We start from the raw sequence: 22,509 nt of genomic DNA on the forward strand, positions 1-22,509 counted from the left end.
AATTCAGTGAGGATCTCTGATCAAACATAGCTGAGCCCTCTTCTCAGACTGTGATCCTTAGATCTAGCCTTAGAGTTTACCAAATCCCTGAATGAGGATATTTTTCTGTGGAATCACCCACAAGATACTAGTCAACATTTGATTTGTGGCAAGGCAGTTTCAAAGCACCATTTTTGTAGATGCAAGGATGAAAGAAATAAACATTATGGGGGCTTTGCTTTGGAATAACACATTTGGAATAAATTAGCATATATTATTTTCATCAAAATAGCAAAAATAATGTTGTTTAGCTGTAATGATGTAGGAGGGAGAATTCTGTGGATAAATGCTTCCTTATTTCATTACATGAAGGTCTAACAATGCACGCAAGGAATTCAAACCTTCATTGTACAGTGTGGTACTAAACAGACCTCTGTGTAGGAGGGAATGGTTAGATCAAAACTTCTCTCTACCTATCGCCTCTGTAACATCTCAAAGATTTATGAACACACTTATTACCGACCAAAACAACTCAGCATTCCTTTGATAAAGAGAAATGAAGGATCTTGTGTCGACAATCTTATTTTGCCAGCAGCAATAGTAAGATGTAATTGTTACTCAGCAGTACTCCAATGACATAGAAGATTTCTTGGACTTGTCCATCTCTGAGGGCAAGGAAGACCCAGTTTAATGCTTCATTTGGAAGATGTCACCCCCAACAGTGAAACACTCCCTCATTGCCACACGTGTTTGTTCAGCACTCTAGAGTGGAATACCAGATCTTACCTTAGAAATGACTAGAAGGAACAAAGCCAAGCTAGCAGTAAATGAATTATTCTACAGTGGAGAAGAGAGACTTTAGACACCAGTTAATTTTGGAGTATTATTTCTAAAATGGGGATGATAGCACCTGTTTGTTTTCATTGAGGACAAGCAACTTCAAACTCTGAATTAATCAGCTAGACTAGAGACAAGCTCAAACCTCACCACGGCAACTGAGGAAGCTATATTCAGTTAATAAACTACAGCATCGAAATAAAAAAACCTTTTTCTAAAAAAAACAATCTTGTGGCCATATGCAATCTGAACATATGTTACACCAGACTGCAGTAATGTGGTTACCAGCCCCAGCTAGCCGCTGACAAAACTCAATCACGAATTCTAAACACTGAACTTTATCTGGAAAATAGCATTTTATTTGTAAGTACAATTTGATCCTGAACAAAAATGATACTGGTTCTGTGAGACTTACAGTAAATAAACTGAAAAAGAGGGTTAAAAGAGAAGAACAAGAGGATGTGTACAGTAGTGTGATTGAGAAGACTTATCCCGTCCTCTTTATCCTCACAAGGCCACGAATTCGTCGAACTAGTGCTTGAATAAACAAGTGCCTTGATCGCACTCGGCAGTAAACATTCTCAATTTCAAGCAACTTCTTTTGTAGAGATTCCCCAAAGCTCGCTGTGGCATCAACCTGAAGCTGGAGACACAAGACAAATCCCAGTTTGCTCCGTTAAACACAGAAATGAAACAAGCCCGACACCACTGTCCTCAAGCCTAAGCTCTGCATCTGCAAGATAGGCTTGGGTCATTCACCCAGTTGAGCAGCGAGCTGTGCTGGTTGCAACAGAGTGACATATTAGCAACCTCCGATTAACTTATACTTATTTCTAGTGGTAGAATGCCTACGGTCCCATTATAGTGCCTGTTGGAAAACCCAAGAATGCTGATCTGAATGAAGTGGCCAATATCAGTCTCCTTTTCCTTATCTGCTTTCTGCTTTATATGTTAAATTATCCCACAATTAACACGTGTTTATGGATTTTCCCTAGAGAGTGATAGCACATAGAACATAGAGCAGTATAGCACAGCACAGGCCCTTTGGCCATTATGTTGTGTTGCCCTTTTAACCTAGTCCAAGATCAATCGAACCCTTCCCTCCTCTAGTGTCCATAACCCTCCATTTCTCTTTAATCCATGTGCCCAAGAGTCTCTTAAATGTCCCTAATACATCTGCCCCCACACACCCACCACTCTTGTGTAAAAAAAAAATCTCTGGCATATCCTCTAAAACTTTCCTCCACTCGTGTCAAAAGGGTATCCTCTGGAATTAGCCATTGTAAACCTGGGGTAAAGGTGCTGGCTGTTCACCTTATCTATGCCTTTTATCACCTTATGCATCCCTCTCAAGTTGTCTCTCCTCCTCCTTCGCTCTGAAGAGGAAAGCTCTAGCTTGTTCAGACTCTCCAATCTTTGCGTTTATTAACTTATTGCGAATTTTTTTTTTGAAAAGGTGCATCAATTTTCTAATTCAAGGATCACTGCCAGATCATTTATTCTACATATAGTAACACAGATTTCCTAAGTATGACCCAAGATTGCCATCACCTGATTGCATGAAGGTAACCAGGATTGAAACTCACCTGTTCCAGATCATGATGGTTAACTTGACTCAGGATGAAGCGCTTGGGATCAGGATCTGAACCAAACTTCTGGAAATCTAAGTTTAACATTAAAAAAAAACACACACAAAGTTGGCACTTGGGTTAACCTCAGAAATTAGCTATTCAAGATACCAAATCCTCACTTTGTGTCTCGCAAGTCTGATTTTCAAATTACATTGCATCAAATCATTGAGGAGAATCTACATGAAATCTTCAAGGCGTGGCCAATGATCTGCACTTGGGTTAATTTGAGCAGGCTCAATGACAGGTCATTGACCCCATGCAGAATACAGAGGAGGAGGTGTTCGAAGTCTTGAGGCAAGTTAGGGTGGATAAATCCTCAGCGCCTGACAAGGTGTTCCTTGGACCCTGTGGAAGGCAAGAGCAGAATTTGCAGGGGCCTTAGCAGAGAAATTGAAATAATCTTTATTGGCAGGTGATATACTGGAGGATTGGAGCTAATGTTCTGCTGTTTAAGAAAGGCTGTAAAAACATAACCAGGAAATTATAGGCCATGGGAAAATTATTGGAAGGTATTCTAAGAGACCAGATAAATGAGCATCTGGATTGACATGAACTGATTAGGGATAGTCAGCATGGCTTTAGGTGTGGTAGGTCACATCTAACCAATCTTATAGAGTTCTTTGAGGAAATTACCAGGAAAGTTGATGAAGGCAAGGCAGTGGATGTTGTCTATGTGGACTTGAGCAAGGCATTTGAGAAGATCACACATGGAAGGTTTGCCAACAAGGTTCAGTTGCTTGGCATTCAAGATGAGGTAGTAAACTGGATTAGACATTGGCTTCGTAGGAGAAGCTAGAGAGTAGTAGTTGTAGATGGTTGCCTCTCTGACTGGAGGTCGTGCGTAAGACGTTTGTCATCTACATCAATAACCTGGACGATAATATGGTTAACTGGATCAGCAAATGCGCAGGTGACATCAAGATTGATGGTGTAATTGACAGGGAGGAAGATCACTGGAGCTTGCAGCAGGGTCTGGACCAGCTGAAAAAATGGGCTGAAGAATAGCAGATGGAAGTTAATGCAGACAAGTGTGATGTTTCGCACTTTGTTAGGTCCAACCAGGTGAGGTCTTACACAGTCTACGGTAAGGCACTGAGGAGTGCAGTTGAACAAAGTGATGCAGGAATACAGGTCCACAATTAGATAGTCGTAAAGAAAGCTTTTGGCACATAAGCTTTCATAAATCAAAATATTGAGTACAGGAGATGGGATGTAATGTTAAAGTTGCACAAGACACTGGTGAGGCCTAATTTGGAATAGTGTGTGCAGCTTTGGTCACCACCTACAGGAAAGATACAAATAAAGTTGAAAGAGTACACAGAAAAATTTACAAGTATGTTACTAGAACTGGACGTCCCGAGTTACAAGGAAAGACTGAATAGATTAGGCCTTTATTCCTTGAAATGTAGAAAATTGAAGGGAGATTTGATAGACGTACACAAAATTATGAGGGGTACAGATAGGGTAGATGCAAGTGAGCTTTTTCCACTGAGGTTGGGTGGGACTACCACTAGAGGTCATGGGTTAAGGGTGAAAGGTGGAAAGTTTAAGGGGAACATAAGGGAAACTTTTTCACTCAGAGGGTTGTGAGAGTGTGGAACAAACTGCCAGTACAAGTTGTGCATGCAAGCTCGATTTCAATGATTAAAAGAAGTTTGGACAGGTACATGAATGGTAGGGGTATGGAGAGCTATAGTCCAGGTGCAGGTCAATAGGAGTAGGCAGTTTAAATGGTTCGGCACAAAGTAGAAGGGGTGAAGGGCCTGTTTCTGTGCTGTACTTTTCTATTACTCTATGACAACACCACTCCCACATCAGAGGTGGTTTCGAAAGCTGTAATCAAGAAAGCTATTTTGTCCTGGGTAATGCTGATTTTTGCAGATTGACAGAGCAACACTCATCCAAGCAAGTGGAGATTATTCCATCACATTGTTGATTTGTGCCTCCCAGTTAGTGGAACGTTTCTAGGGTGATGGACAGGACATTCAGCCTCCGACCTCTACATAGTTTGCATTTTTGTGCATTGTTCAGTTGAACTTCGGGTTAATGTTAGACATGAGATTGTGCAGATGCTGGAAATCTTGAGCAACACATACAAAATGCTGGAGGAGCTCAGCAAGTCAGGCAGTATCTATGGAGAGGAATAAACAGTTGACACCTTTGCACCGACCCTTCATCAGGACTGGAAAGCAAGGCAGCAGAGGTCAGAATAAGAACATGAGGGACTGCTTCATTGAGCATCTTCACTCTGTCCACTGTCCAAGATCTCCCAGTGGCTACCATTTCAATTTGACTTTCCATTCCCATACTGACATGTCTATTTGTGGCCTCTTCCTTTGCTGCAATGAGGCCAAATGCACGTTGGAGGAGCAACTCATATTTTGCCTGGGTAGCCTCCAACCTGATGGCATGAACATCAATTTCTTTAGCTTCTGGTAATCACACCCACACCTCCCCCCCCCACCACTTCTCTCTTTTCCAGTCCCCATTCTGCTTACCCTCTCACCTCTTTTCTTTTCCCACCTCATAACCTGCCCATCACCCACCTCTGGTTACTCACACTCCTTCCCTTTCTTCCATGCTCCACCGTCCTCTCCTATAAGATTACTTCTTCAGCCCTTTAACTCTTCATCTTCCAGTCTCCCAGCTTCTCACATCATCCCCTCTCCCCTCCCATACACCTCCCCACCCCCCAACTTCCTTATTCTGGCATCTGCCCCTTTCCTTTCCAGCTTTGATGAAGAGTCTTGTCCTGAAACATCCACCGTCTATTCCATTCCACAGATGCTGCCTGATCTGCTGAATTCCTCCAGCACTTTGTGTGTGTTGGTTCCGGTTCACGCTGATGGTTGTGTACCTGTTGATGGTGACACCATTATAAATCAAACTTAAGTGGTTAGATTCTCCCTTGTTGGAGACAACCTCTGTCCAGCAATTTACTCATACAAATGTTACTTGCTAGTGGGCACTACGTGTCCCAATATTGTCTGGGTCTAACTGCATGCTGCCGTAGGCTGCTTTGTGTAATGAGCTGTGAATGAAGTTGGATATCGTGCAATAAGCAGAGAGTATTTCCACTTCCGATCTCATGTTGGAAAGAAGGCTAGGAAGCTGAGGATGGCAGGACCAAGGTCACCATCTTGAGCAGATTCTGTCGTGATAGCCTAGGGTTGTGCTGACTAACACCAAAAACCATAGCTAAATGCAGGTATCACTCTAATTATTAGTATTTCTCCTTTGATAGCAGCTTTATCAAGGCTCCTTGATGACACAATTAGTCAAATGATGCCCTGATGTCAAAGGTAGTACGCTCACCTCACCTCTGAAACTCTGCTCCTTGGTCGGAAATGGGATTGTGATTGTGAACCCTAACGTGACCCGCCCTGCTAAAGTCTACACAGGATATCAGTGGACTGGCTGGTGGTGACTGCCGTTGATAGCTCTGCCAAAGGCGAAGCAGGCTCAATATATTGAATGGTCTACACCTTAAGACATAGGAGCAGAATTAAGTCTATGAGTCTGCTCTGCCATTTGATCATGGCTGGTTTATTTTCCTTCTCAACCCCATTCTCCTCCTAAAAACCTATGACACCCCTACTAATTAAGAACCTACCAAGCTCTGCTTTAAATAAACCCAATGACTTGGTTTCCACAGCTGTCTGTGGTGATACATTCCACAGATTCACCACCCTCTGGATAAAGAAATTCCCTCTCATCTCTGTTCTGAAGGGACATCCCTCTATCTGAAGCTGTGCTCTCCGGTCCTAGATATCCCCACTGTTGGAAACATCCTCTCTCGGTCCACTATATCTACACCTTTCATTATTCGAATGAGGTCCAGAGCCATCAAACACTCAGAATTTTAACCCTTCCATTCCCAGGATTATTCTTGTGAATTTTCTCAAGACCCTCTCCAAATCCAATATATTCTTTTAGATTATGGGGCCCAAAACTGCTCACAATACTTGAAATGTGGTCTGACTAATGCCTTATAAAACCTCAGCATTACATCCTTGCTGTTACAGTATAATCTAGTCCTCTCAAAATGAAGCTAACATTCCAGCATCTCCAGAATCTCTTGGGTCTAACATTGCATTTGCCTTCCTTACTATTGACTTAACCTGTAATACATCGTACAGGATTAAGAGCAGACTGACGGAGTGGTAGTTAGCCAGAATGAATCTGCCCTTTGTAAATAGGATACACCTGGACAACTTTTCACATCATGAAGTACATGCCAGTGTTTTAATGGTACTGGAACAGCTTAGTTAGCATTGTGGCTGATTCTGAAGAGCAAGTTTTCAGCACTGCAGCTAGAAGATCACAACCTTGGTACAAGCTCCCCCAATTCAGTTTGTGACCTATTGCACTGGATAATACAGTTTTATAATTTAGAGATACAGCTTGGAACAGTCCATAGTAACCCAAAGACTCCCAAAAAACCCATCTATTTAACTTAAGCCTAATCACAGGACAATTTACAATTAACCAACAAACTGGTACACTTTTGGACTGCGACAAGAAACTAGAGAACCTAGAGGAAACCTACAGTCATGGGGAAAACATACAAACTCCTTACAAGCAATGCTGGAATTGAACTCCGAACTGCAATGACCCATCGTGCTAGCCACTTCACTGCTGTAGCATCCATGGAAATAATAGAATAATAGAAGTGATGCACAAGTTAGACCGCGATAACAATAACATGTGGTGTACACATGGACTTTAACACTTGAGATTAAAATGACTGACCTAATGCCAGTCAGCAACTTGCAAAGTTTATCTGCAAACCTGCTTCTCACCTTGATGTTCCCTGCCTTGGTATGCCCCGCCCAGGACATTCAAAAAATCTTGAGTATCTGAGGGGACACAGTACAGGAAATAATACTCCAAATGGCGCCACAGGATGAAGAGGCAGTTTTCCACAATGTCTGAAAAGTTAAAATGAGTCAAAGAAGAAAACTGGAAACTCGAGTTCAATTTCAACTCTCCCCCTCCCTCACCAAATCAGAGACTTTATTTACCTTTCCCCCACCCACTTCCTCTTCACTCCTCCAGACCAAAGATATTATCCACACCCTAACTCCCTCCCAACTGGAGGCATTACTTACAGCCACACTGCTAAACTGGCACGTTATTTATCGCCGCCACCGCCAAGTTCCAGACACTCCTTTCACTAAAGCAGGCAATAATTAAGCAGCAGCTGGGACCAGTTATGGAAATGAAGTGGATTTCATTAGAAGCCAGTGAAGTGTGAGGGCACCAGTAATAAAGGATACAGCAATAGAGGGACAGCAGCTCCGCTCTGTGGTTAATCTGGTGCACAAGCCGTCGCCTGGCCAGGACCTGTCGCTGAGCAGCCGAAATCTTGTCCACACCAGCCAGTACTAATGCTTGACACAGCTGTGAACACAAGACAGTGAGTCGGTCAGCTGAACAGTAACGTCATCTGTTAAACACGAGAAATTCTGCAGAGACTGGAAATCCAAAGTACCACAGCAAAAATGCTGGAGGAACTCAGCAGGTCAGGCAGAATCTATAGAAATGAATAAACAGTCAACGTTTCAAGCCAAGACCCTTCTTCAGGACTGGAAAGGAAGGGGGAAGACACCATAATGAAAAGGTTGGTGGAGGAGATGGAGCATAGCTAGAAGGTGATAGGTGAAGCCAGGTGGGTAAGAAAAGTAAAGGGCTGGAGAGAAAGGAATCTGATGGGAGAGGAGAGTGGACCAAAGGAGAAAGCAAAGGCTTGTTGGGGGGAGGGGTTAAGAGAGACAAGAGAGACCCAGGGGAGGTGACAGGCAGATGAGAAGAGACCAGTGTCTGCCCCCTTTCTTCTCAGTCCTGACGGATCTTGGCCTGAAATGTCGACTGTTCTATTCATTTCCAGAGATGTTGCGTGACCTGCTGAGTTCCTCCATCATTTTGTGTTTTTTGCATCATTTGTTGCTGTTTATAGTTGTTAGAACATAACTGGAACTTTACAAAGACACAAATATTGTCCTTCAGTGGAGACATGGGGAATACCAATATTATTCTCTATATAAGAATGATGCAAATCTCATTGACTCTCTTTGGAAGAGAAAATGTGGTGATCCAGGAAAGCTCACGGAGGCAGTTGATATGATCAGACATCTGATCAGCTCTGATAACTGGCTTTCCTCTCAACCGATTTCTCTCATTGCTTGAGCACTAACCTATTTGACAGACTACCAAGCATTAGCAATTTACCGTGTTCACAATGACACCCATTACCGCCAAGCTTCAATATACGGTCTTGTGACTCATCATCCAAGTTACAGAGAAATGCCATTAACAGTTGTGACTGTAATGCAGACGCTTGAGGAAAAAGCCCACATTTCTTCCTTTGGATTATTACCTATATCCGGCGCTAGGAACTTCACCACATCCAAATCAGGTTTATCATCACTCACATATATCATGAAATTTGTTTTTTTTTTTGCAGTAGTACAGTACAATACATAAAATTACTACTGTACTGTGCAAAAGTCTTGGGCACCCTAGCTACATATACGTGCCTAAGACTTGTGCACAGTACTATAATTAAAATTATCTTGCAACACTGTTAATCCCTGAGGGTAGGGCATCTGTTCAAGTTTTCAAATCACAAACTATAGAAAACAGCTACCTCCTTTATTTCATCCGGGGGAAGATGTTGCAGATTCTGATATTTAGTCACACTCTGCCGGTGGCTCTCGTAGCTGCTGAAGAAATCATTTGCACTCTGCTTCAATAGGAACAGCACGACTCCAAGACTGGGCAGCCTCCAGTAAGGAACCATTGCCAGCTGAGCATCTGTAAATAGGGGAGAAAAAACATTTGTCACTATAACTCAAGAAGGGAAATGCCAGCATCTTTAGGCTGGTCAAAGACTTCCTTCAATAAATTAAGATACATCAGCTATCACTGAGGTGACAAACAAAAGGTGTATTTATGCGATATTGCCTCTGTCAAAAATAATGACTGCAACTTGAAACTGCATAACATTGTCCTAGTTGTACTAACATTTCTTGTATGTCCTATTTTGTCTTTATCTTCCCACAGGCTCTGTTCTCGTGCAACTCTTTTATTCTCTCTATTGCACATCTTTTACAGGGAGCTGCATGGCATTATTTCAGTCACCATGCTGTTACAAAGAGTTTCCAGCAAGAGACAATGTGGATCCACCAGGATTCTGAGGCAGGAGACTATGATACCTGCATAACACTGTTACAAATATTAACTGTCTATGTGTGGATAATATTTATAGGCAACAATGGAGTCAATCTTTGCAGGAAAGCTTGCTGAAAACTTACAGTAGGTACACATTAAATGGTAATTCAATCTTTTAGTCTCAAATGCCCATAAATAAAAAAATCTAATGCACATCTAATCAGAAAAAGACTGATTCTCTTGAACAAGCCAAAGGTTGAGGCAGGAGAATGGGGTGGAGAGGGATAATAAAATCAGCCATGATCGGATGGCAGAGCAGACTTGAAGGGCCAAATGGCCTAAGGGTCTGGCTTATAGTTTTACAGACTGAAAAGAAATTAAGGGGAGGTTTAGAAAACTCTGCCAGTTATACAATGTACACCATCAAAGTGGCCATGTGGGAATCATAGTCCCACCTGGTTGTAAGGTATTTAGTTAGTTACACCCAGCCAAACAGAGTTTACAGTCACATGTGGTCACAGTAAGATTTCCAAACACCAAACACAGTATGATGAATGCACTGGTTATAGTTATGCCCAGTCTCTCAGAAGCTACAGTCAAAATGAGTTAGGCAAAGTTACAGCCAAACTACGTACTTTGTTGTAACTCTGGGAAGATTTAATTGCAGATCAGGAATCAGTGGGAGAGGAATGCACTGGAGTATGTGCTTATAAGGAGGCATGAAGTTGCTTACCTTGCCGGGTACCTTCTCGAGATGTCCCTTCAGCAAGGCTAGGAGTAAAGAGGCAAATAGTATGCTGGGATCCAAGACTGCTTTGTATCAGAAGCGTTTGACAATACTGAACCACGTTTGCACAAATCTGCAAGAAAAACAGAACTATTGCTTATGTCAAACTCACTTTCCAAACCAAGGTATCAGAAAATTAGATTTCTTTCTGCCAATTAGCTAGACATGATCCCTGGTAGAATTTGAGTTCTCTGCCAACCTGCAGGTTGTGTTCACAGAAAGCACACTTGCACTGGGCATGGTTAAACCTCCTATGTATTAAAACCCACCTCACTTGCTTGAAATTAATTATGTATCACGTCAATTAACTAACATTTCCCTTCATTTAAGTTGATTGATTCGATCAGTATATTAACCTGTCCATTTTTAAAAGCAACAAAAACTAAGTTCAGACTAAAACTAGTATCATTTACTTTCAAATCAGGGTAATTCCCTCTTCTACATATCACAGACAAAAGACAGGACACTAACTGGATCCATACCTGTTGCATTGCAAGTTCCATTTCATCCCTCTTGTTAACCCCACCAACTTGAGAGCCTTCCTGCTGCTTTTTGAACTCAGAAAGTCGGTCTGAGACAGTAAAGCGGCTGAGCAGGGCCAGACACTGACGCTGGGAGTCAAAGAAGAAGCCAGAGGTCAGTAAGACCGAAAATGAGTTGCTCTTTATTGAAAAGATAATCATACTGTAAGATGCACCATGTGTAAAAACAGTTTCAACTTTGCCTTTGTATAGTTGATTTGAGAAGTGCAAATAGAAAAGCTTTCCACATAAATCCTTTAAATCTAGAAGTACACTACAAATTATTGCCCTCAATTTGTAAAGATGGGACCAGGCCATGAGGTTTCCATAAGTCTAGAAATCAACTGACTCAAAACTAAGTAACACCAATACTGTATAGACACAAGAACACATCTGGTGTACTAATGTCCTTCAGTGAAGAAAATCTGCCATTCATTACTAGCTGATTGAAGTGCAGCTCCAGACTCATAGCAATGTCCTTGGCTCTCAATTGCTCCCAGAAGTAGCCTAGCAAGTCATTCAGAAGTTTCTAAACATAGCAATAGTAAAGTTGGTAAGGCTACTCAGAGGAGTTAAAAGTACTGGATTTAGACACAGCAAATTTATTCCCCAGCTGAAACTCAGTTTTCTTCATGAACACCTTGAGGAATTTTGTTTTAATGAGGAAAATACCCTGCAGAATAGTCCAGCAACAAAGAAACATCACATACAGCCAACACATCACATTTCTCCATGATAGTCCCTGAATATATCTTACCCTACAAGTGGCACAAATCTAGTTGAGGCAACAGAACAGTGACACGCATGTGTGACAGCCCTGTGGGCCTTGAATATCGACCTCAGAAACCATGATCTCATTATCTCAATTCGTCAGCTCAAACACAAACACGAAACCCCTTCCTCAATACCAATTTTCCTTTACTGATGAATTAGTACTCCAGGTCAGAATAAGCACATACAGAATTAAAAAAAAACAAGCTGCTGCAAAAACTCAGATCAGGCAGCATCTGTGCCAGCAAAGAGATAGTTGACGGTTTGGATTGAAACCCTGCACCAGGACTGTACCATACACTGGGAAGGAAGTTTCACTGCCCATCACCAAGGGTAGTTTGATGCCAGCACCTCCGATTGAGCCAGACAAGTGCAAGATGATAATTCTACCATATTGGGATTGTACAGATGGTGAACAAGTCAATGTAAGGGAGCAATTGAACTGCCATCATTTTTACTAATAAACCTGGTCTAGATGCATCATTCAGCAAAAACTCAGCAAGTCAGCCAGCATCTCTGGAGGGGAATAAAGCAACTGATTTCTCAGGCCGCGACCCTTCCCTAGCCTGAAGGGTCCACTGTTTATCCCCCTCTGTAAATGGTACCTGACCTGCTGAGCTCCCCCAGCATTTTGTGTGTGCTGCTCTGGATTTCAGCATCTGCAAAAACTGTTTATTCCTAGGTGCACCATTCCTTGACAGCAGTGGTAGGAATGACCAGTGCACTCCATAGCGGAGACCGATCCATTGCTTCACACAGGCAATACCCTCCTCTGGATGTGTGACACCACCATCATGCCAAAATGGGACCAACTCAATACACAACTGGGAGGTCATAAGGCAACGTAGACCATCAGCAGCAGCTTTTATTGCAATCAGTGATTAGAGAGACGGCCACACGGTGCCAACATAATGAAATTGTAATGCAGTAAAAGCAGTATTGCAACGGACAGGACTAAGTGATCCGATAACTAATGGAAGAAATCAAAGCTCTACAACTGTGAATGGTGACAGAAAAATAAACAGTAAACTGGGAGGAGGCGCAAAGAAAATCTCTAGTCCCCCAACAATGGTGGATCCCAAAGCATGGGTGATGCATTCGCAGTCACATTCGACGAAGGGTTCCGGCCCGAAACGTCGACTGATCTTTTCCACGGATGCTGCCCGACCTGCTGAGTTCCTCCAGCGTATTGTGAGTGTTGCTTTGACCCCAGCATCTGCAGATTATTTTGTGCTTACGCCATCACATTCAGCAGTGTCGAGTGACGATACATTTCATAGCATCAAAGCTGATCTGATTCACTATTCCTGATAATCAAAGAAGTAGCTCACACACTGGGTATCAGACTCAGACAAGAGCTGTAGGACTCAAGACTTGTGCTCTTGAACTAACTGTGCCTCTGGCCAAGTTGTTGGAGTAGAGTCACAAGACAGGCATTTAACTGAGCATTTGGCCAGTGGTCTTGGTAAGTATCACTGGCAATGCATTCAAATTACTCTGATAATCTGATCACCAGTGCCAGTAGGGCTTTCCTTCAGACCACATCTCAGCACAAGTCTGGTCCAAGTGCCTTCGTCATCAAGAAGCCCTGGTAAAACTGAAGATCAAGGACTCAAAGGACAAAACACATAATAGCTGGAGCCATTCTGGGCATTAGAACAACGTCTGTGATTGTTTGAGGTGGATCATCTAAACTCCAGGGTATCACTACTGGAGCTTCTCTAGGCAGTAACCTGGCTCACCCACCTCATGGTCAAAAAATGGGCATGTTCAGTGATGATTGCACAAAGTACTCACAAATCCTCAGAAAATGAAGCAATCTATATGCAGCTTAACTTATAGAAAATTGAATAGGGCTGAAGGCTGACAAAGATGGATCCAGAAACAGCTCCATGTTTACTGATGTTGAAAACTAATGCTAAAGTCAATATTAATCCCTTTCAGGATGAGCTTGGGAGTTAATATTGGGAAATAAGAAATGACAGCGATTCTATATAATTGTTCTAATTTAATTTTCAAATCGCAAAGTTCAAAGTAAATTTATCTTCAAAGTACACATATGTCACCGGGTACTACTTTGAGATTCATTTTCTTCTAGGCACTTCTAAGAAAATAAAGAAATATAATAGACTCAATGAAAAACTATACATACACAAAGACTGGTAAATAATAAATAAACACTGAGTACATGAGTTGGAAAGTCCTCAGTAAAAGAAGAGACTAATCTTAATAATAGATAATTAAAGAGCTGACAGAGAGCGCAAGATTGTGTTCACATAAGATAAGATGAAATGAATGTGGAATCAGTACGTATTTTGCAACATAATATGAAAAGACACCAGTCTTAAACCTAACAGATATTTCAGTAGAGCTGGGGTTGCATCCTAAGCTGTGAAAAGTTTGCTTATCCCAGAAGAGATTATCCCAGAAAATTAGCACCAGAGCTTTGAAGTACAACGGCTGTTAGAAATGAATTTGACAGTTGTTGTGTTAACAACAAACTCCAGGAAACAGTAAGAATACATCAAGACTAATCTAATTATAATTAGTGTTAGAACGACGTTTGGCAGAATGTGGAGTTGTCATCCGATTTATTTTTTAACGAAGCAGTTCTTGGGGCTAATTTTTTTTAAAAAACTTGCAGCTACTACACACAAAAGGTTGGAGGAACTCAGCAGGTCAGGCAGCATCTGTGAAAATTAATGAACAGTCAATGGTTCAGGCCGAGCCCTTCATCAGGACTGGGGAGGAAAGCGGAAGATGTCATAATAAAATGGTAGAGGGGAGGGGAAGGAGGATAGGATAGGTGATAGGTGAAGCCAGGTGAATGGGAAAGGTAAAGGGCTGGAGAAGGAGGAATCTGTTAGGAGAGGAGAGTAGACCATCGGAGAAAGGGAAGGAGCAGCACCAGGGGCAAGAGAGAAGTGATAAGATGCCAGAGTGGGGAATAGAGGAGGGAAGGGAGAAGGGAAAAGAAGATGAAAAAAATTTACTGGAAGGAAAATTCGATGTTCGTGCCGTCAGGTTGGAATATAAGGTGTTGCTCCTTCTCCATGAAGTGGTGGGCTTGGACTGACACGTCGGAATGGAAGTGGGGATAGGAATTAAAATGGTTAGCCACCACCAAGATATTCAACTTTTGACAAATGGAGCAGACGTTCTGGACAAAGTGATCCGATATAAATTAAGGTAGACCAACGCAGAGGAGGTCGCATCAAGAGCCCCAGATATAATAGACAAACCCCAACAGATTTGCAGGTGAAGTGTTGCCTCACCGGGAGGGACTGCCTGGGGCCCTGAACGGAGGCGAGGAGGTGGTAAGTGGGCAGGTGTAGCATTTCTCACGCTCCCAGGAGGCAGAATCATGGGGAGGGACAAAAGGACTAAGAAATCAGAGAGGGAACTACACCTGTGCAATGCGGGCAGCGAGGTGGGATTAAAGATGTAATCCGGTTGAAGATAGCAGAAATGCACATTGGTTGTGGAGTCTCATGGGGTGGTAGGTGAGGACAAGAGGAACTTGATCCCTGTTAAGGCTGTGGGAAAATGGGGTGAGTACAGATGCAGGCGAGGGCAGCATCAATGGCACATTAAAGGAAGCCCTGCTCTTTGTAGGAGGGCATCTGTCCTGGAAAGGAAAGCCTCATCCTGCGAACAGATGTGGCAGAGACAAAGGAACTGAGAAAGAGGAATAGCAGTTTTACAAGAGACAGCGTGGGAAGGGAGAGTTAAGATAGCTATGGGAATCAGTAGGTTCATAAAAGATGTCAGTAGACAGTTTGTCAGACAGAGAAATCGAGAAAGAGGAGAGAGGCGCCAGAAACGGACCAAGTGAATTTAAAGACCGGGTGGAAGTTGAAGGCAAAGTTGATGAAATTGATGAGCTCAGCATGGGTGCACGAAACAGCACCAATGCAGTCATCAATGTAGCACAGAAACAGTTGGGGAGCATTACCAGAAAAGGCTTGGTACATGGACTGTACCATGTAGCAAACAAAAAGGCAGGCATAGCTGGGGACCACGGCTCCCCCTTGAATTTTTAGAAAGTGGGAGGAGCCAAAGAAGAAATTGTTGAGGGCAAGGATCAGTTCTGCCAGACAGAGGAGGGTGGTGGTGAGGAGAATTGGTTGGGTCTTTTATCGTGAAAGAAGCTGGAGCTTTAAGGTCTTCTTGATGGGAGATAGAAATGTATAGGGACTGGACATCCAAGATGAAAATGAAGTGGTCAGGGCCAGGGAATTGTAAGTTGTTGAGATCACAAGCATATGAAGTGTCACGGTTGTAAATGGGAAGGTACTGAACCCAGGAGTATAGAATGGAGTCAAGTATGCGGACACAAGTTCAGTGGGGCAGGAGTAGGCAGAGACATTGGGCACCCAGTCAGTCAGGTTTGTGGATCTTGGGTAGGACATAGAAATGACTAGTGTGGAGTAAGGGAACTTTACAGAACTTGGTAGTGGATGGGAGACCTCCAGATTTGATGAAATTAGTGACTGGGCAGGAGGCAGTGGCTTGAGAGTCTCGAGTTGGGTCCTTTTCAAGGGGCCTGAGAATTGCTGCCTGGCCTCAGCAAGCTGGAGGTCAGTCTGCCACATTACAACGGCACTCCCTTTGTCTGTGGGTTTTGATGGCAAGGTTGAGATTGTTGCAGTGAGAGTGGTTCAGGGGGTATAAGGTTGAAGGAGGAAAGAGGAGTGCAGGTCAAGCTGGTTGACATCTCATTGGAAATTCAAGCTGAAACGATCCAGAGTAGGGTGTCCAAGAAGAGGAGGATAGTTGGAGACGGAAGGAGTCATCAGTGCAGGGTGGGGAATTCTTGCCAAAGAAGAAAGCTCAGAGATGGAAGGGAGAGAAGAAAAGCTTGGTGTTGTGGTGGGCGCGGAACTCACTAAGGTGTGGGCGGGGAGACTAAGATCCTTGCTGAGGACAGAAGGTTCTGCCTCAGAGAGGTGAAGGGTGGAGGGAATGGTGAAGACACGGCAGGGTTCAGAGGGTGGAGGAGAGTCGGTAGCATCAGAGGAGGGGGGTAATGTTGGGGTGTTTAGGGAAGGGTGAGGGGGGAGGGAGGAAGAAAGATGGAGGCTCTGAAGACCCAAGAGGTGACGAGGGAGCCTGAGAGACCTGGGGTTGGAGAGTGGTGGGGTGGGGAAGGGAACCCTGAGATCCAGTGGCAGCAAGGAAGGAGTCGACTTGAAGATGATGGCGGCCAAGGTCGGGGCTGGAGCCAAAGCCAGAGGCCATGTAGTTGAAGGACCACATTGTCGAAAACAGAATTTCCCAGTAGCCAACCATTTAACTCCTCCCTCTGTTCCTGTTCCGACATGTCAGTCCACGGCCTTCTCTTTTGCCACTCTCAGGGTGGAGGTGCAACACCTCATTTTCTGTCCGGATACCCTCCAACCTGATGGCACGAACATCGATTTCTCCTTCCAGTAATTCCCCCCCCCCTTCCATTCCCCACTCTGCCCTCTTACCTCTTTTCCTCACCTGCCTAACACCTCCCCTTGGTATCCCTCTTTCTTTCCTGTTTCCCATTGTCCACTCTCCTCTCATATCAGATTCCTTCTTCTCTAGCCCTTTAACTTTTCCACTTATCACCTTCCAGTTTCTTACTTTATCACCCCTCCTTCACCCACCTGGCTTCATCTATCACCTTATTGCTTGTCCTCCTTCCCCCCCCCCCCCCAACCTCCCATCTTTATTCTGGCATCTTCCCCCTTCCCTTCCAGTCCTGACGAAAGGTCTCGGCCTGAAATGTCAACTGTTTATTTATTTTCACAGATGCTGCCTGATTTGCTGAGTTCCTTCAGCACTTTGTTGCATGTTGCTCTGGATTTGGTGTTTATGACTTGCAGCTACTTAACTGAAGCAGCAATCCATGTTATCATGCCACAGGGCCCACAGAACATGGTCATTATAGGCAAGGAACACTCCATAACAGCACATGATATAGGAGCAAAATTAGGCCATTCAGTCCATGAAGTCTGCTCCACCATTCACTGATGGTGGTTCTTTGGAACTGGTTTACTATGGTCACATATACCAAGATACAGTGAAAAGCTTGTCTTGCATACAGATCGGATCACTACACTACTCTACTCATTGATAAGTATGAGTTCTTTTGTTCAACCCCATTCTTCCATCTACTTCCCATAACACTTAACCCTTTTACCAAGAACATACCAATTTCTGCCTCAAGTCATACAATGGCATAATAATGACCACTTCCAATCACCCAGAGTCTAATACCATACATTCTCTTTTCAATGTGGAATTCTCCAATATCATCTGCCTGGGGAAATACAACTGAGCAGCACCTCACCTGGATCAGCCTCATCAATACCATGGTATCAACAGGTCAGACACCGCATGCCCTGCTCTGAGCAACTGCTTTCTCAATTCTACAAAACTTCTCCAACATTAACAAAGCTTAAGTAACTACTCACCTGCCACAGAGAGCCCATGTCAAATCAGCAGTTCTAGACAACCAAAGTCATAAATGCTATGGGCACAGGAGCAAGTTAGAGACTGGGGAGAAGGTTGCAAAAGACTCAAATTGATGCTCTAAAGCTTCCCACTGTAGACTATTCCTAGGTTACAAATCCCCAGCTTATGGGCACCTACACATATGAATGAGCTCTCAAAATAGTGTTAAAATCAAAAATATGGTGTAAGTATATACATTTACTCCTATGAACAGCAGAACTCATTTCTCATCTCACTGCACTTATAGCAACTGTTATAATATAATATATAATATCCAGTGATTTGTGTATGTTTTCTGATTCACAAACAAAACTGATTTAAGGATATTTCTCAATAAGGAACCTGGTCATTACTCAGGCACAGCTTGTACCGAGTCATAGTCATAGAGTCATGGAGCACTACAGCGTATAAACAGGCACTTCAGCCCATCTAGTTCATGCCAGCCTGAAACTTCCAAGTCCCAACTACCTGCACCCAGACCATAGCTGTCTAGAATCAGAATCAGGTTTATTATCACCGGCATGTGACATGAAATTTGTTAACTTAGCAGCAGCAGTTCAATGCAATACATAATCTAGCAGAGAGAAAAAAATAATAATAAATAAAATAAAACAATAATAAACAAGTAAATCAATTACGTATATTAAATAGATTATTTAAAAATGTACAAAAACAGATATACTGTATATTAAAAAAGTGAGGTAGTGTCCAAAGCTTCAAAGTCCATTTAGGAATCAGATGGCAGAGGGGAAGAAGCTGTTCCTGAATCGCTGAGTGTGTGCCTTCAGACTTCTGTACCTCCTACCTGATGGTAACAGTGAGAAAAGCGCATGCCCTGGATGCTGGAGGTCCTTAATAATGGACGCTGTCTTTCTGAGACACCGCTCCCTGAAGATGTCATGGGTACTTAGTAACCTAGTGCCCAAGATGGAGCTGACTAAATTTACAACCTTCTGCAGCTGCTTTTGGTCCTGTGAAGTACCCTCTCCATACCAGACAGTGATGCAGTGTGTCAGAATGCTGTCCATGATACAACTATAGAAGCTTTTGAGCGTATTTGTTGACATGCCAAATCTCTTCAAACTCCTAATAAAGTATAGCCGCTGTCTTGCCTTCTTTAGTATATCAATATGTTGGGACCACATTAGATCCTCAGAGATCTTGACACCCAGGAACTTGAAGCTCTCATCCATGTCCCTATCCAAACTTCTTTTAAATGTCACAATCAAACTCACATCTACCACTTCTGCTGGCAGTTCATTCCACACTCTCACCACCTGCTGAGTGAAGAAGTTTCACCTCAGATTCCCCTGTAATACTTCACCTTGTACCTGAAACCGATCACATCTAGTTCTAGCCTCATCCAACCTGAAGGGAAAAAGCCTACATGCATTCACACTATCAAACTCCTCATAATTTTGTATACCTCTATAAGATTTCCCCTCATTCCCCTACGCTCTTGAGAATAAAGTCCAAACATATTCAACCTTTCCCTACAACTCAGTTTCTCTAATCCTGGCAACATCCTTATAAATTTTCCTTTACTCTTTTAATCTTATTGATACCTGTCCTGTATATATGTAACCAGAACAGCCCACAGTTCTCCAAACTTGGCATAACAATTGTCATATTCAACCTCAGCATAACATCCCAACTCCTGTAATCAGGACATTGATTTATGAAGGCCAATGTGCCAAAGCTCTCTTTATGACCCATCTATCTGTGATGCTACTTTCAAGGAATTATGGATCTGTAAGGAGTGTGAGAGAATATTATTTGCCCAGATGAGTGCAACTCCAATCATAAGAATATCAACCAAATTCCTGGCAAAGACCAAAATCCTAAGTATGGATGATAAATCTCAAATCACCAACCTGGTCAATAAGGGTACAGGATCATCACCTCGTCCAAAACATAACACATCTAGCAAGCAGATAGGAAAAATGAAAAGTGAAAAGCAATATTGGCCTTTTCACAAGAGAGCTGGCACAGAAAGGGGTAGAAGGTATGCAAGGCACATAAAATTGTGGTTAGCCAGTTCAGGGCATCACACCTCAGGAAGGACATTCTAACATTGGAAGGTATGGACCTGAAGCAGCATTAAGAACGTAACACTGGTTGGTCAACATGAAAGTAATCTGTACTAAAGGGAAGAAGTGAGAAAAGCAAGCAGGGAACCAAGCATTTTAAATAGAAACATAAATACCTGGAAACGTCCAATATGCCCTTTAAGTTCCATAATTGTACCATAATTGCCTTCTGCTTCTATCTCACTTACCACACCTGAAAAATTGAAAAACATCATAATTAAAAACAGCATTTCTACATGTTGAGCACCTTTGCTCTGCCCACTACAAAGGCAGGCTCACCCAGTGGCTACTCATTTCAATTTGACTTCCCATTCCCAGAACCACATGTCTGTCCATGGCCTCTTCTACTGCCATGATGATGCCAAATTCAGGTTGTAGGAGCAACACTTCATATTCCGTCTGAGTTATCTCCAATCTGATTGTATGAATCATCAATTTTTCAAACCTCTGATAATCACTCCCCTTCCCCCAACCTAGTTCTCTCTTTTTTCCATTCCCCATTATGATGGCCCTCTCATCCCTTCTTTTCCCTTCTCATCCTCGTGACTTGCTCATCACCTCCTTTCCTTTGTTCCCTGGTCTAATGTCCTCTCCATGTAGATTCTTTCTTCTGTCCTTTACCCATCCCACCTATCACCTGCCAGCTCCTCACTTCATCTCCCTCCCTCAGCTGGTCCCACCCATCACCTTCCAGCTCCTCACTTCACCCCCCTCCCTCAGCTGGTCTCACCTATCACCTGCCAGCTTGCACCCCTTCCACCCCCCAAAATTTCATATTCTGGCTTCAGCTCCTTTCCTTTCCAGTCCTTATAAAAGGTCTTAGCCCAAGACGTTAATTGTTCATTCCCCTCCATAGATGCTGTTTAACTTGCTGAACTCCTCCAGCATTTTGCGTGGCTCAAAATTTCCAGCATCTGCAGAAACTCTTGTGTCTATTGAATAGAGACCCTGCTTCCTCGCAAAGTGTACCTCCTCTCATAAAGCATCGACTGCGGATAAGATACAATTTCACAATATTCCTAATTTGCATACTTTGACAAAATGTGTAAATAAACTATCCAATTTTTACGGGCCAAATTCTAATACCTTCTTCATGGATAAGTTAGCAGGTAAATACTTGCATCGATCCAGATTTATACTGACGACAGCCGATTATGCAAAACTTTCATCTATCAGGAACTGCCGTGAGGAATTGGCATGATTTGCATAGTATTAGTTAAGTATAACTTGTTTGCAAATGAATATTAAATAGATATTAAAGAAAGATGCAAGAGGCCATGATTAAAAGTAGCTGCAGACTGTAGAGCCAGAGGAAATTACTCCCATGGTTAATAACCTATGTGTACATTGGATAAACCATGGCTGAACTTGAAAATGCACATTTTTGTTTTAACATCCTTCTTATGCCCTGTCAGTTTTCAATTCTGTAATCACCTCTACCCAGCAGCCATCTGAGACCCTGGTTAATATCACCTTTCCTGTGCACCCTCCGCCACCCCAAGTAATACTACTGCAAACAGTGTAACACATGCAAACAGATTAACTGATCATTCATTCTTATGCCATAATTTTCAATTACCCAATGTCAACTACTGGCTATCAACTTGCAGATTGGGATGACCTTTCATCATGGGTAAAGTCCTCTCTGCCACTGAGCACATCTACAAGAAATGCTGTTGCAGGAAAGCAGCATCCAGCATCAGGGACCTCCAGTAGTCAGGGCATGCTCCCTTCTCGCTGCTGCCATCAGGAAGAAGTTACAGGAGCCTTAGGACTCACACCACCAAGTTATTTCCCCTCAACCATCAAGCCCTTGAATCAAAGAAGACAACTTCACTTGCCCTATCAATGAAATGTTCCCACAACCTATGGACTCACTTTCAAGGACTCTTCATTTCATGTTCTTGATATTTATTTGCTTTTTTATTATTACTTTTTTTATTTGCACAGTTTGTTGTCTTTTGCACATTATTTGAAAGCCCAAGTTGGTGTGGTCTTTCACTGATTCTATTATGGTTATTATTCCATTATGGATTTATTCAGTATGCACGCAAGAGCCTCTAGAGGACCAACTGAAGGTGCTTTTTCCCTTGTTAAATGTGCTTATTAACATTGTAAAACTATTCTTGACTCAACTACCTGTACAGCAGATCCAACACATCAGTGAGCTGCTCATTGTTTGGAGTAGCCAGCCGGGGTGTTGTAAGAGCCAGCCAGTGGTTTGGTATAGGCGG

The 22,509-nt window shown here is 42.9% G+C and overlaps 1 protein-coding gene across 2 annotated transcripts in view; it reads right to left on the reverse strand.

Moving 5' to 3' along the window:
• Nucleotides 1-1,153: 1,153 nt before the first annotated feature.
• Nucleotides 1,154-22,509, reverse strand: part of nup205 (nucleoporin 205) — a 127,444-nt gene continuing 106,088 nt past the window's right edge. For both annotated transcript variants that reach the window (XM_072268030.1, XM_072268032.1), the window contains 8 exons: nucleotides 20,392-20,468; nucleotides 10,890-11,018; nucleotides 10,354-10,480; nucleotides 9,097-9,263; nucleotides 7,727-7,850; nucleotides 7,250-7,378; nucleotides 2,403-2,479; nucleotides 1,154-1,459 (listed from right to left, as the gene is read on the reverse strand). In XM_072268030.1, coding sequence (XP_072124131.1) covers nucleotides 1,304-1,459; nucleotides 2,403-2,479; nucleotides 7,250-7,378; nucleotides 7,727-7,850; nucleotides 9,097-9,263; nucleotides 10,354-10,480; nucleotides 10,890-11,018; nucleotides 20,392-20,468 — 986 coding nt within the window. In that variant the 3' untranslated portion in view covers nucleotides 1,154-1,303. The remainder of the gene's footprint in view (nucleotides 1,460-2,402; nucleotides 2,480-7,249; nucleotides 7,379-7,726; nucleotides 7,851-9,096; nucleotides 9,264-10,353; nucleotides 10,481-10,889; nucleotides 11,019-20,391; nucleotides 20,469-22,509) is intronic.

Source organism: Mobula birostris, chromosome 9 (genome assembly GCF_030028105.1).
Source record: "Mobula birostris isolate sMobBir1 chromosome 9, sMobBir1.hap1, whole genome shotgun sequence".
In the NCBI taxonomy this organism is placed as follows: Eukaryota; Metazoa; Chordata; class Chondrichthyes; order Myliobatiformes; family Myliobatidae; genus Mobula; species Mobula birostris.